Source organism: Myotis davidii, unplaced genomic scaffold (genome assembly GCF_000327345.1).
Source record: "Myotis davidii unplaced genomic scaffold, ASM32734v1 scaffold666, whole genome shotgun sequence".
Taxonomy (NCBI): Eukaryota; Metazoa; Chordata; class Mammalia; order Chiroptera; family Vespertilionidae; genus Myotis; species Myotis davidii.
In genome coordinates this window covers 722,045-734,165 of record NW_006296629.1, presented here as the reverse complement: position 1 = coordinate 734,165, position 12,121 = coordinate 722,045, and the positions used below count along the sequence as shown (strand labels likewise).

The window sequence follows — 12,121 nt, the reverse complement described above, 5'->3', positions numbered from 1 at the left end:
GAAAGGAAAGAGGAGGTGTGCCCTGTGAGCTCAGGCACCCTCACCAGTTTGCCCCTTCAAATACTTTCAGTGTAGAAGCTCAAGTGGGCTTAACATGGGCAAGGTCTCCTCAGTTCATTCTCATCTCACTTTATTCCTGTCTTCTGTCCTTCCCATTCCCCTTCCCGCAAATTCAGAATAGAAACCTCCTCACCAGCCCAGCTCACGCACCCAGGGATCAGTGAGAAGCCAAGCTAAAAGCAAAGCTAAATAAAAATGATGAAGTAATTTCCCTGAAGCGCCATCCTATTCTGCTTCCCTTCAGTGCTAAATGCACTCACACGTAACACAGAACAGGGCCTAGTATGTTGTTCATGATGATAGAGTTTCCACATGGAGCATCCGCTATGTGCCAGGAACTCTACTGTAGCTTCCACATATATTATCTCACCTTCCCAACCCTGCCAGGTAGATATTGTCCCCATAGAAAGTCCAGGGAAGCGCACTCCAAAGTTAAATAACTTGATTACCTAACTAACTAGGCTTCAAACCCATGTTTTTGTGATGAAGAAAACCTTCTTACCTTTCCTTCCTCATCTTTACCTTATCTGTTACTCCTGTCTTATGTGTTAGGGTCTCAGGAGAAAGCAGAGAGCACATTGGATAATTGAGGCAAGTTTAATAAAGAGAGTGTGTAGAAGGTGTGGCCAGGATTAGGACAGAACAACAAGTGATGATGGACCACCGTAGGGCTGAGTAATAGCAATTCTGTTACCTAGGCTGAAAAGAAGGAGCAGTTACCAGAAACTCAAGAGCCATCCATTAAGAGCTGTGGCCCTTGGTAGTAGAATACAGCAGCCTGCAGGGGCTCCATAGGAGGAAGCAGAGGAACACCTTCACTCTCCTACTCTTGATCTACTGTCCTGTCTTTTACTGGCCCCGCCCAAACAAAAGCCAAAGGATAAAAACATCTGTTGGTGCATTGCTGATAGATCAGCCTGAGGAAGCATGGGTCAGAAAGAAACCAGGAGGGGCCAATAGAAAATGTCCAGCAGCAGTTCTCTGCTGCTTTCAACCTAAGTGATCTTGCCAGGACATTCAGAGGATGAATTGGAAGGGACACAATAATACGGACATCAGAGAGCTATTTCTGGTACAGAGGATTTGTAGGCTATAGAAAGGAGACTTGAGGAGAAGTACATTAGACTCCAGGGCTCTTCATGTGTTTCTGGGTCACTGGCGAAATCAGCATTTGAGGTAAATGAGCAGAGGTCAGGAGAATTCAAGCAGAGTGACTCATGTGTTTTGCTTCCTCCCAACCCAGGAGCACTTAGACTCCCCTGTAGCCACGTCTACTTTCAGGCAGCAGTGCTTTCTTTCCTTCCTATGACCATGTCCCGTTCCCAAGATCCTTACCAACCAGGACAGGAACCAGGACAGAAACTAGGGAATGGCTCCATAAAGGTGATATCAGGATCAGGAAGAGAAACAATCTTGACTATTTTCAAAAGATCCCCAGCAAGGAGCCAGAGAGGGCTGTAAGGGAGCAGAAGATGAATGTGATTTTTAAATGAGACTGAAACGAGGAAAGATGCAATAAGAACAGGCATGAGAACCACAGGAGAGGAGGGAGAGCTGAGTTCACTAGGGCATGGTGACTGGAAGCCAGAATCAGGAGTGATCCTTGATTCAGCCTTGAGAAACAGGTTATAACTGAAGAAAATTAAGATTATGAGTTAAACAAAAATAGGAGGGAAGATATGTAGGATGGGGAAAAGGATAAGAGTAGAAGCTAGTTGGAATAGTCACAATAAAATTTATGTGGAACAGTTTTCAAGTCCTAACCCCTGTTCCCCATCCTCATTCTCTGATCTCGAGAATAGACAGGAGCCACCACGTGGTATCAGGCCTGCACTATGTAACTACTGTGTAGATTCAGGAAGACATGGGAGACTCAGGAAGGGAACCGGGAACTGGGGAAAGTTAGGAGGAACCATGACAACCACAGGGGGGCAGTGTCCCCATGGGCTCGCCTGAAATGTGTAGGACCAACAAAGTAGAGAGGTCAACCAAGGACAGCACACCCCTCTCCCTTGCACCCAGCAGAGCGCCTCTCTCCCTCTACCTAACTTGGGCTTCTTATGCAGGGACGTCTGTAGGCAAGAGACACACATGGTCATCACCCATTTCACATACCACTCCTATCACAGGTACATATACACACACTCACATTTTACACAGAAATGAGATTTTTTTCCCTCTTTCAGGCCTGCTAGCCCTGGCCAGATAGCTCAGTTGGTTAGAGCATTGTCCCAATACACCTAGGTTGCAGGTTTGATCCACAGTCAGAGCACATATAAGAATCCACTAATGCCCAGCCGGTGTGGCTCAGTGTTTGAGCATCGAGAGGTCACAGTTTGATTCCTGGTTAGGGCACATGCCAGGGTTGTGGGCTCATCCCCACTTTGGGGGCATGCAGAAAGCAGCTTATTGATGATGTTCCTCATTGAGGTTTCTCTCTCTCTATCCCTCTGAAAATCAATAAAAACATTTTATAAATCAACCAACGAATGCATAAAAAAATGGAACAACAAATCGGTTTCCTCTCTCAAAAATAAATTTTTTAAAAACAAGATGAAAATCTATTTTTTTATTTTAAAAAAAGAGTACCCTGCTAACATAACAGTGTTTGCTGTGCAGTTGAATGTGCTAAGAAGTGATGAAATGCTCAAGCATCAAGAGCATGTTCCATGCCCCACTTCCACGTCAGTGTGTCAGCGCTAGACTTCAAGCTGCATTAGTCATCAGGTCTGTTTCACTGAGGAAAGTGTATAATTGCCCATGGGGTTTCTATAAAGTAATCTGGCAAATGACCTTGTACTATTCCATCCGCAGTACTCTGGACAATAATACTATAAAGTGCGTCTCGTTTTTACTTCTTGTGCCCCAAGAGCCCAAGGATCACCTGCAACAGCCACAAAATACCTGAAGTTCTCTTGATGATTATTGTTCATAATTGTTGAGAAGATTCTCAAAGAACCACAGACATAGCCTAATTAACTGCCCAAACTTGGATTTATGTGGAGGAGGAATTCCTGAGAGGAAATCCTGGTTGCTGTGACTCACCTGAAAAAAATCTTAAGATTGAAATCAACTGAGCAACCTCCATGGGGTGTGGTCTGCTGATCGTATTGAATCGCCTCAAATGGAATCTAGGTGACTCCACAGAGATCCTGCAGGAAGGTGGTCACAAGATGTCCTTGAGTACTTCAGTTGCCTTTCTGCACTTCCTTACGATTATGATGTTGGTGACATCTCTGAAATCCCATGGCATTTCTCAATAACTGATAAGGAAGTCTTCTAAGATCTAAGTAGCCCCTCCCGAAATGTGAAGATATTATCAATATCAAGGACAATACCATTGTCCATTCCATTGAATAAGGGCCGGTGACTGTGAAGTCACATTTTGTGAAGTGTCTATGCTATGCAAGCCCCCTCCCATGGTTTGTGTCACTTGGAAAAGAGAGTGTGAGAGTTGGGCAGGGATGGGGTAGGAAAGGGGCATGATGCAGGCATACTGAGACAGAATAATAATGGTGCTCAGATTCCTCTACAGTTTATTGTTACAGCAGAAGTTGTGGGAGACAGGAGAGCACCCTCCACACACAACACACTGTGGTCAGAGCCCCAAAGTAGCCCTTCCCACCCCTATGCCAAACCCCAAGCAGCCCTGCCCCGGCTTGGTCCCCTCCCCCTCCCACTCTAGACACACACTGTCTAGACAGCTACCGAAGTTAGTGGAGCTAATGGCCCCAGGCCCCTTCCTATTGCCCAGCTCCAATCCTTCCCTCAAATTTGTTCATTGCCTATCACCTCCCAGTCCAACTTCCATTCACACACCGGATATTTCTATCACATCCTGAGGACCACTAACCCACCAGCAAGCCTCCCTGACACATTCATTTAGGCCCATATCCTTCAGAGATCTGAAGGGATCATGAGAAGCCATATCCACTTTGGTGAATGGAGACCCAGCACCAAGTCCCTTACCCTTGCAATGGGATGAGTAGGGAGAGTCTGGGGCAGGCACCATGGACATCTACAATGACCACTTATCCCTCATCCATGAACACCTAAATTAGGGAGAGGGGGACACATGCCCTCTCCATCTTAAGAACAGAATGAGGGAGAAGGATCATTTAGGGGGTCTGAGTCCCTAAGCAATATTAGGACAGCTCTCCCAGGAGCTGAGGGGTATCACAGGTTAGAGGTCAAAGTTAGGGTAGCAATCAAAGATCAAGGTCATCTCCCCACATGATCTGCCCATCTTCCCTTGCTCACTCTGGCCCAGTGTTGTACACACCTCCCAGGTTAGTGCTGGGGGAGGTGAGGGCTGGGTCCCACACCAGGGCAATAAGGGCCATTCAACAGGAGACCTCCATGGTGTGCCCTGGGGGCCCTGAAGGGAGAGTCCCGGACTCGCTGCTCTGGGACAAGGTTCGAGCGCGGGACCGGCTGCCATCAATGGATGCCGCACTGGTCAGGGAAGCTGTGCGAGATCGGGACAGGCGTGTCATGCAGGATGAGGCCACTGTGGAGACAGAAGGACAGGCAGGCAGTCAGAGAAGAGGAGGGGAAGGGGGGCTGGCAAATCAGAGCTGGGTGTGAGAGTTACAAACGGGGCCAGGGGTCAATGAGCTTGATTTGGCAGATGGTGGTAAGTCCAGGAATTAGCCTAAATGGTTCCTCCCCTCAGTGGCCATCCCACATCCTTGCAGCAATCGCTTGTCCTCATGATAGCCTCTGACCCCCATACTCACTGTAGCCCATGCCTTGCAGGAAGTACTTGAAGGCCTCGGTCAGCTTGCCTGGCTGAGGAAGTAAGATGAGGAGAGGGAGACAGTGATGTGAGGTTATGAGCTGAGCGGGAGCCCAAGGCCATGGCAGGTTGGAGATGGGATGTGTGGCAACGGGTATATATAGTTCAGTGACACCAATATCCCCTCCCCGGATGCCTGGGGATACTCACCTGAGTCAGTTGGGGCTGACCTCCGGAGTCGGCCATCTATTCAGGAGAGAACCCCCAGAAAAAGTGATACACACATGAATAAAGTGAGCTAGCCAGGAGGTAGAAAAGATCTCTCTTCCCTACTTCCCCACTCTAGGCCCTTAGGATTTTTTGTTAGTTTGTTGTTTGTTTTACTTCATCCACCCCACTTACTCTAGGCAGGACCCTGGAGGCCTAGAAGCTGATTCTGGGATTCAGGATACACAGCTCTGGACAGGGGGGCCAGGAGTCAGGCTGTGCATGGAGTAGGGTTACTGACCTTGAGGAACGAAGTCTGGGTGGGGTCCAATTTTGAATTACATTCCACCTGGAGTAAGGAGGAAGCTAAATGAGTGAGGTCACACTCCCTGTGGTCCCTCCCATCCAAGGGACCCTAGGACTCAATCCCCAGTTCCTTTCCTACCAGCCCCTATCCATTTCCTTCTTAAAAGGAATCAACTTCTTATGCACCAAAGTTGCTCTCTGTGTCCCAAACAGAGCTTGCCTCCTGGCAAGTTAACTCTCTAACCACCATCCTAAGGCTCCAACCCTTCCTCACCCAAGCCCACATTCCCTACTGACCACTGCCTCTTCATGGGGTGCCTGGTCTCCAACCACCAGCATCACAGGGCACCTAGAGGAAAGGGTCAGGGAGGAGGTGATGAGCCCCTGGTACTCACTCACCCACCTCTTCCCAAAGAGCAGCCAGAAAATGTCTGGCTCCAAAGAGGAAGCAGCCTTCTAATCCCTACCACCCCACCAGCAGGGTTCAAAGGAAAAAGACCTAGACTGCAAGCATGTCAAATTCTGGCTGCGAGTTTGACATGCTTGACCTAGAGGTTGGAGGTTTGCTAAATGGGATGAGGTGGGAGGTAACAAGAAAACTCCCTTCTAAAGGATACAAGCACCTAGGGAAGATCCAGGGACAGACAACGCTGTATCACTTAAAGTCTTACTTGAGGGTGATATCACCTCCACGCTCAAAGTTCAGGTCTCGGCGGCTGGAGAGGGGTAAAAAGAGGAGTAGGAATTTTAGGCAGGCAATACTATCCATCTAGATATAAGTTATCTCTCCCATAAGGAAACTATCTTCCTCCCAAAAACTGTAGTCAAATATTGGTGTTTAAAGTGGGGACCCAAGGAGAAGGTGGTGGGCTGGCCTCGAGCACAATCCCTATAGCCCCCAGGTCCCTGGTCGGAGGGTAATGAAGCGGGAGGAAAGGCACAAGGACAGATCATCAGCATCTGGAAATCAAAACTTTCAAGGGAAGTAAAAAGGAGAAGGGGGAGAGACAGCACCTCACAATTCTTCTCACTGGGACTGTCCTGCAGCTGTCCCACTTGCACACCAAATCCTGCCCTCCTTGCACATGGTGTACTTTCCAGACTTTCCTCTTCTCTCTGCCTCCTCATCACCCCCAGTCATGCACACACACACGCACAGTCACTCACTTGTTGTAGCTGTTCCAATACAGTTCAATGTTCTCTAGGTTGGGTGCATGTGTAATGATATTTCTATACTTTTGTATCAACTCAGAATTTCCAGACAGCTCTTCCTGAAGGAAAGAAGAGGGAGAAAAATTGGGGTTGGGAAGAGAAACCAACAGTTACCAGATGCAAAAAGTCCAGCCTTCTTCCCTTCCCAGATCCTGTCCCAGCTAAGGAAGTCACCCCAAGCATCCAACTCTCTGCTAGTCCCCTCTTTTTCCTCCATCTCCACAACCACTTACCTGGCTGAAAAGATGTCCAAGTATCATCTCCGGAATGGAAGAGGTGAGGCCTGTTAGCTGTGAGGAAAGGCATGTGAGAAAGCTCAGAACATTATGGGGAGACTCAGGCAAGTGACACACTTCTTTCCTGCTCTATCTCCCCCTCCTTGAAGTTCACAGGCCAATCAGTTATACTGGTAGAGCCTAACTGGACCCATGCAAGGGAACCCCCACCCTAGCTCAGCACACAGACCATTCCAAACCTTGTGTGCTGCCCAGTCCATCCAACCCTTGGCATTGGGATCAATGTTGATGAGGACAAGTCCCTCGACTGTATCCTGGTGATTAAGCTGAAGGGCAGCAGAAGGAAGGGAAATCAGAGGCAGGGCATGGTCTCATCCCCTTCCCAAATTCTACCCACTCTTAGGCTCCCATGGGGCCTCCCGCCCCACCCTTAAACCCATGTCCTCCTTGCCAAATACACAATAGCAAACAACACTCTCTTAATCAGCCTATCATGGGCCCTGGCCCTTCCTTTCCCTTATCTGGGGGCTTTTAGTTCTTACAGCATATCGAGACAAGATGTAGGCTCCAGCTCCAACACCAACTCCAATTATTGTGGAGAAACTGAAAGGGAAATGTATGTCTACTTGGTGTCCGAAACTTCGGCTCTCTAAACACCTTACCCTCTGTCCTAAGGCCACAGGCCTAAAGCACAGAAGGGACCTGGCAAAGAACTAAAAACTGACACTGGTAGTCAGTGTAGGTCCCAGAAGTCTTTCCCCAGCTCCCTCTTGGAGAGCTAGTGTCTTGAAAAGAAACACCCATCTGCCAGACACAGTTTTCCTAGGTAGCTCTGTGTCCATTCTCAACTTTAAGAAGCTAGTTCAACTTGTTCTGTTTTAATTCCTACTTCCTCTAGAAGAATGAGAAGAAGGGAATTGAAACAAGATATAAAAATAAGACACAACTTCAGTGAACAACAGGAAAAATGGGGTTAAAGAGACAGAGATGTGAGCCAGAGCCGTCTGGCGCCCTGGTGTCCAGGAAGGGCCAAGGACAGAGCCCAGGAGTGCACACCAAGGAGGCCTCACCTGGCATTCTCCTCCTTCTCCCGTACACACAGGGCTCCCAGTTCCCAGGTGTGTGTATAGAGGAGGGGGAGTGGGAGGAACAGAGACAGGTCTATCTGGTTCCTCAGGGATTATGTCACCCCTTCCTCTTCCTGTTTAGGTTTCTGATCCCTCCTCAGCCTGAGGCAGGGCCTCAGATAGCCCCTTCCTTTTTCTTTCCTCCATCCATTAGGGCTACTCAGCTGATTCAAGTCAATTTTCCAAACCCACCCTTCTTCCTCTCAACAATCAGACTGGGAACATGGAGGAAAAAGGATATATCTAGGCTAGAAACCAAAACTCGCCCTGCAACTATGGTGGGACTCCTATGGTGGACATAGGAGTTCTCAGGGCCATGTTGTGCTGGAAAGAGAAATCTGGCTGGAGGGATCCCCAGGCTTCTCACTTTAAGTACTGCAGGATGCAAGGGATGGTGTCCGCAAGCTGGTCCAGAGACGGGTACTGATATCTGGGGAAGAGAGGAATGTTTGTTTTAACAGGAAAATATCAACCTGCCCCCACTGCCCCCATCTCAGGGTGTCCTCTCCCAGAATCACCACTGCCCTGCCTTTCCTCCTCCCCTGGTCCAATCTTCCCCACATCTGCCCTGTGCCTCACAATCTGATGAGGAGGGAGGGAGTTCATTCTCACCCCACAGGGTACACAGGAGCCCCCTCTTCCATCCCAGGGGCATCCACGTGAACCCGCACAAAGTTCTGAATGATTTCCTGCATGTCCCCAGATTGAAACAGCGGCTGGAAGCAAGATTTATCTAAAGAGAATCCCCAACACCCCAACAACAGAATCAGACAGGGAAAAGTGTCCCCAAATCAAAACCCGCCCTCTTTCAGACTAGAAGAGAACTTCTTGACATGCCCCATGGTCCCTTCCTGCCCATGAAGACCTTTCCCCTTCCACTGGGGTTTACCCTCCCCACCTCCTCAGCCTCCTCCCAGAAAGAAGTGGGAGGAGAAGTGAAGGTCCTTACAGTTGAGTCCCACATCATGGTAGGTGAGTATCGCTGGGCGTTTGGGTTTGGGGGTGCCATAGACAGTAAAAGTGACAGCGCCGTAAGGTGTCTCCACCGAGTGAGTCTGCAAGGAAACAGATCACCATCAGGTAGGAGTTAGGTCGAGAGGAAAAGGGGCAGGAGAAGGAACTCCACAGAAGTTGGGGAATTGGCATGGGAGAGGGGCAGAGAGAGGCGAATGGAACAAACTATTAGAAATAGGGTCAAAAGGATTTAATTTAGGTGAATATAACAGTGGAGATGATTTTGAGGGTGGGGAAGAATAAGGAATGATTGGAAAGCATCAAGGAACTCTGAGACAGAAGAATAAGCGAAGGAAGGGGAGAGATGGGGATGGGCAAGGACTGGATTAGAAGGAAAGGTAGCAGAGAGGAGAGCCAGGTAGGAGGGCCTTTCTTTCCTGGGGGAGAGGAGAGCCCCTCCTCCCACCCTGGAACTGCCCCCAGCTGTTACCTGTCCCCGGTCTAGGAGGATTCTGGCAGCTAACTCCGCCTCCTGGAGAGAGACACACACAGACAGATCCACACAGAAAGACAGACAAGTAGAGTGGATAAACAGATGGAGAGACAGACACAGATAAAGAGAGGTAGGTGAAGAGACCAAAGACAGAAAGAGATGACAAAAAGACACGGAGAGGATTAAGATTAGTATAGTGACATGACAAAGGTCTGGACTCCCAATTGTGGTATATGGGGAGAGAAACATGGGGAGTGGTGGAGAAAGTAGGAGTGTGGATTAGAATGAGATTATGGATTTGGAAAGGCAGGAGATGGGAGGGATGCTTGGAGGTCTGGAATTGGGGCCTTGGCTTCAGAGGGTCTCTAATAACCTTGGCCATCTCCGGTGTCTGCCCTGGTAACAGCGGCTTCTCCTCCGTGATCTGCACCTCCTGCAGCTCCGTCATGGTGGCCTGGCAGGGTGAGGAAACACCAAGACTGGGGAGGTTGCCTCCACACCCTCCCATCTCCTCTAATACCTAATACCTTCTTCCTCTCTCAGAACAGGGCAATGCAGGGTGCAGGGCCCCAGGAGCTGATGACTCCGGGACACAGAGAGCCTCTCCTGCCCCAGCTCCATGTCCAGGTCACTGGGGGAGGGGGGGGAGGGAAGAGCTGTGTAAAAGGAACGGGGACAGCTCCTCTCTTCAGACTGCATCCCCACTGCTCCCCTCAACACCCACACCTTGAGACCCCCTGCCCACTTTCCTATCCTGGATGGAAATACCAGCTGTGGGGCAGCAGGGCAGCTCAGGTTTCCCAGGCTATATTCAGGGGCCACCCCATACTCCCAATTAGGTAGGGAGTGAAACTAGTGGCTCAGTAACTGGCTACTCCAAAGATACTAAGGGACAGGTAGAGGGAGTTCACAACTGTCTGTGACCTTCAACTACAGTCCCAATGTCAGCAGCTCAAAAGGAAAGGGGCTAAAAATGACCTGAGTAGCATGGCCAAGAGAGGGGGAGGAGGGAGGGCGGACAAGAAAAGGGGGACAAGGGACATCTGTGTCCAGCTGACCGCATGTCTCCCTTCCTCCCAAGACTCTCTCCTTTCCCACTGTGAATAAATTAACAGACATTCAATATTAGGGGCGGGTGAGGAGCAAAGCAGCCGCAGACCGGCATAGTAAAGAGCCCGCAGCCCGGGGGTGGGGTCACTTACTGAGTTCCTATTGGCTGGATGCAGTGGGGTTAGGGGTCAGGGTTCTCACTGCTCCTGGCTCTGGGGTCTGAGAAAACAAGGCAATGAGGTGAACGACACAGGAGACAGGCAGACCCTGGCTCTTCAAGGGACATAAAACCTCAGCCAAGACTTAGATGACCTGGGTCACCAATCTCCCCAAGTCCCTGAACCGTCCCCAATTTCTACCCCTGAGTCCAGCGAACGTTTTCTCTAGGTTTCAGCTAGAATCCATGCAGGCGGGAGGGCCGGCGGGGCAACGCAGCTATCAGTCCAGGCCAGGGGTGGGGGAGAAGGAAGTGCTGATGTGGAGCAAGGCGCGTGGCTTGTGTCAGAGCCTGGATTCTAGTCCCGGCTCTGCCGCTACCCGTGTGACCTTGGCCCAATCAGTACTTCTGGCCTCGATTTCCTATTTGCAAACTAAAAGTAGGAACTAGGGGGTCCCCACGACTTTTGACAGCTCTCGAGAGATATGAGGACAGCAGAGCATGACTGTTTCCCTCCGCCATTTAGAAGAACTTTAAAATCCCTGTGCCTTCGCTTCTCTCCTCCATCCAGCCTCGGTGTGGGTCCCACGAGTGGAGAAAGGCGAGGAAGGCGGTCCCACAATCTCCTCCCAGCCTCCCCCGACCGACGACCCGAAAGGGCCGGGCGCCAGCTGGGAGAACGGATAGGAGGGGTGGGATTGACCGGGCCCAGCACCCAGGACCTGCCCTTCGAGTTCCCAGGCTGCCCTTCCTCGTGGGGACAGACAGCCGCGCGCGGCGTGCAGGCAGAGGTCAGTAAGGCATTATGGAGAGATGGACAAAATAAGGAGCAAGAAGAAAATAAGTAAGTCCAGTGTGGCACTCCACGTACCAACCAATCAGGCCAAGAGTTTGACCAGATAGAGGTCTTACCAATGACCGTCAGCTCCCCGCAGGTCCGCCCCCAGACCCCCAGTAAACACGCCCCCCTTACCCCGCCCCAGACTGTTTGCAGCTCGGGAGGGGCATTGCTGGGATCGAAGGGGAACTCTAAGGAAAGCAAACTGTGGGTGCTTCCGGGCTAAGCTCGCGCTCCCCACCACAGCCCCCCGCAATCAGGCGGTGGGGGGGTGGGGATCCCTTAATCCTGCGGGGAATTCCCACGCCCGCCCTGAACACCATCCTCACCCGTGACCTGGATCTGCCTATCGCACTGTGGCTCCGCCCTTCGCCCCCAGACTCAGCAGTGGGGACTGGCTGGGGAAGACAACTCAGGGTGCTGACACCCCACGATTTCGACTCCGCCCGCCGCAAACGGAGAGCCTAGTTGAGGAAGGAGGAGGTGGGCGGGGACCGCCGCGGAAGAGGCAGGGGTCTTGCCCGCCGGGAGGGGCAGGTGTGTCAGCACCGACTGAGGGTGGGGGCATCAAGAGCGTGGAATGCCAGCTCTGGGGTGCCCAAGGTCCCGGTACCTCCTCTCTCTGCTGAGCGTCCCGACGCCTGCTGTCCGGCTGCTCCCTGAGAAGTTGGAAAACAAGCCGGGGAAGGGGGGTAGGGAATGCGGGGGGCCGCTATAAATAGAGAGCGATCACAAGAGGGGGG

At 50.8% G+C, this 12,121-nt stretch overlaps 1 protein-coding gene across 6 annotated transcripts; it reads right to left on the bottom strand.

Moving 5' to 3' along the window:
- Positions 1–3,570: 3,570 nt before the first annotated feature.
- Positions 3,571–12,091, bottom strand: NDRG2 (NDRG family member 2). Of its 6 annotated transcripts, none has more exons than XM_006772378.2 (17): positions 11,992–12,091; positions 10,536–10,602; positions 9,707–9,787; positions 9,331–9,372; positions 8,836–8,941; positions 8,499–8,619; positions 8,254–8,316; positions 7,302–7,362; positions 6,999–7,085; positions 6,757–6,813; positions 6,479–6,582; positions 5,983–6,027; positions 5,609–5,660; positions 5,307–5,354; positions 5,009–5,044; positions 4,800–4,851; positions 3,571–4,570 (listed from the first exon to the last, which is right to left on the bottom strand). In XM_006772378.2, exons 3-17 carry the CDS (start codon positions 9,779–9,781, stop codon positions 4,404–4,406), a joined length of 1,116 nt encoding a protein of 371 aa, XP_006772441.1. In that variant the 5' UTR covers positions 9,782–9,787; positions 10,536–10,602; positions 11,992–12,091; the 3' UTR covers positions 3,571–4,403. The 6 variants fall into 6 exon arrangements, with proteins under 6 accessions (XP_006772441.1, XP_006772442.1, XP_006772444.1 ...); XM_006772379.2 differs by lacking the exon at positions 11,992–12,091 and adding an exon at positions 11,708–11,816; XM_006772381.2 differs by lacking the exon at positions 9,331–9,372 and having other exon boundaries at positions 11,992–12,090.
- Positions 12,092–12,121: the final 30 nt, after the last annotated feature.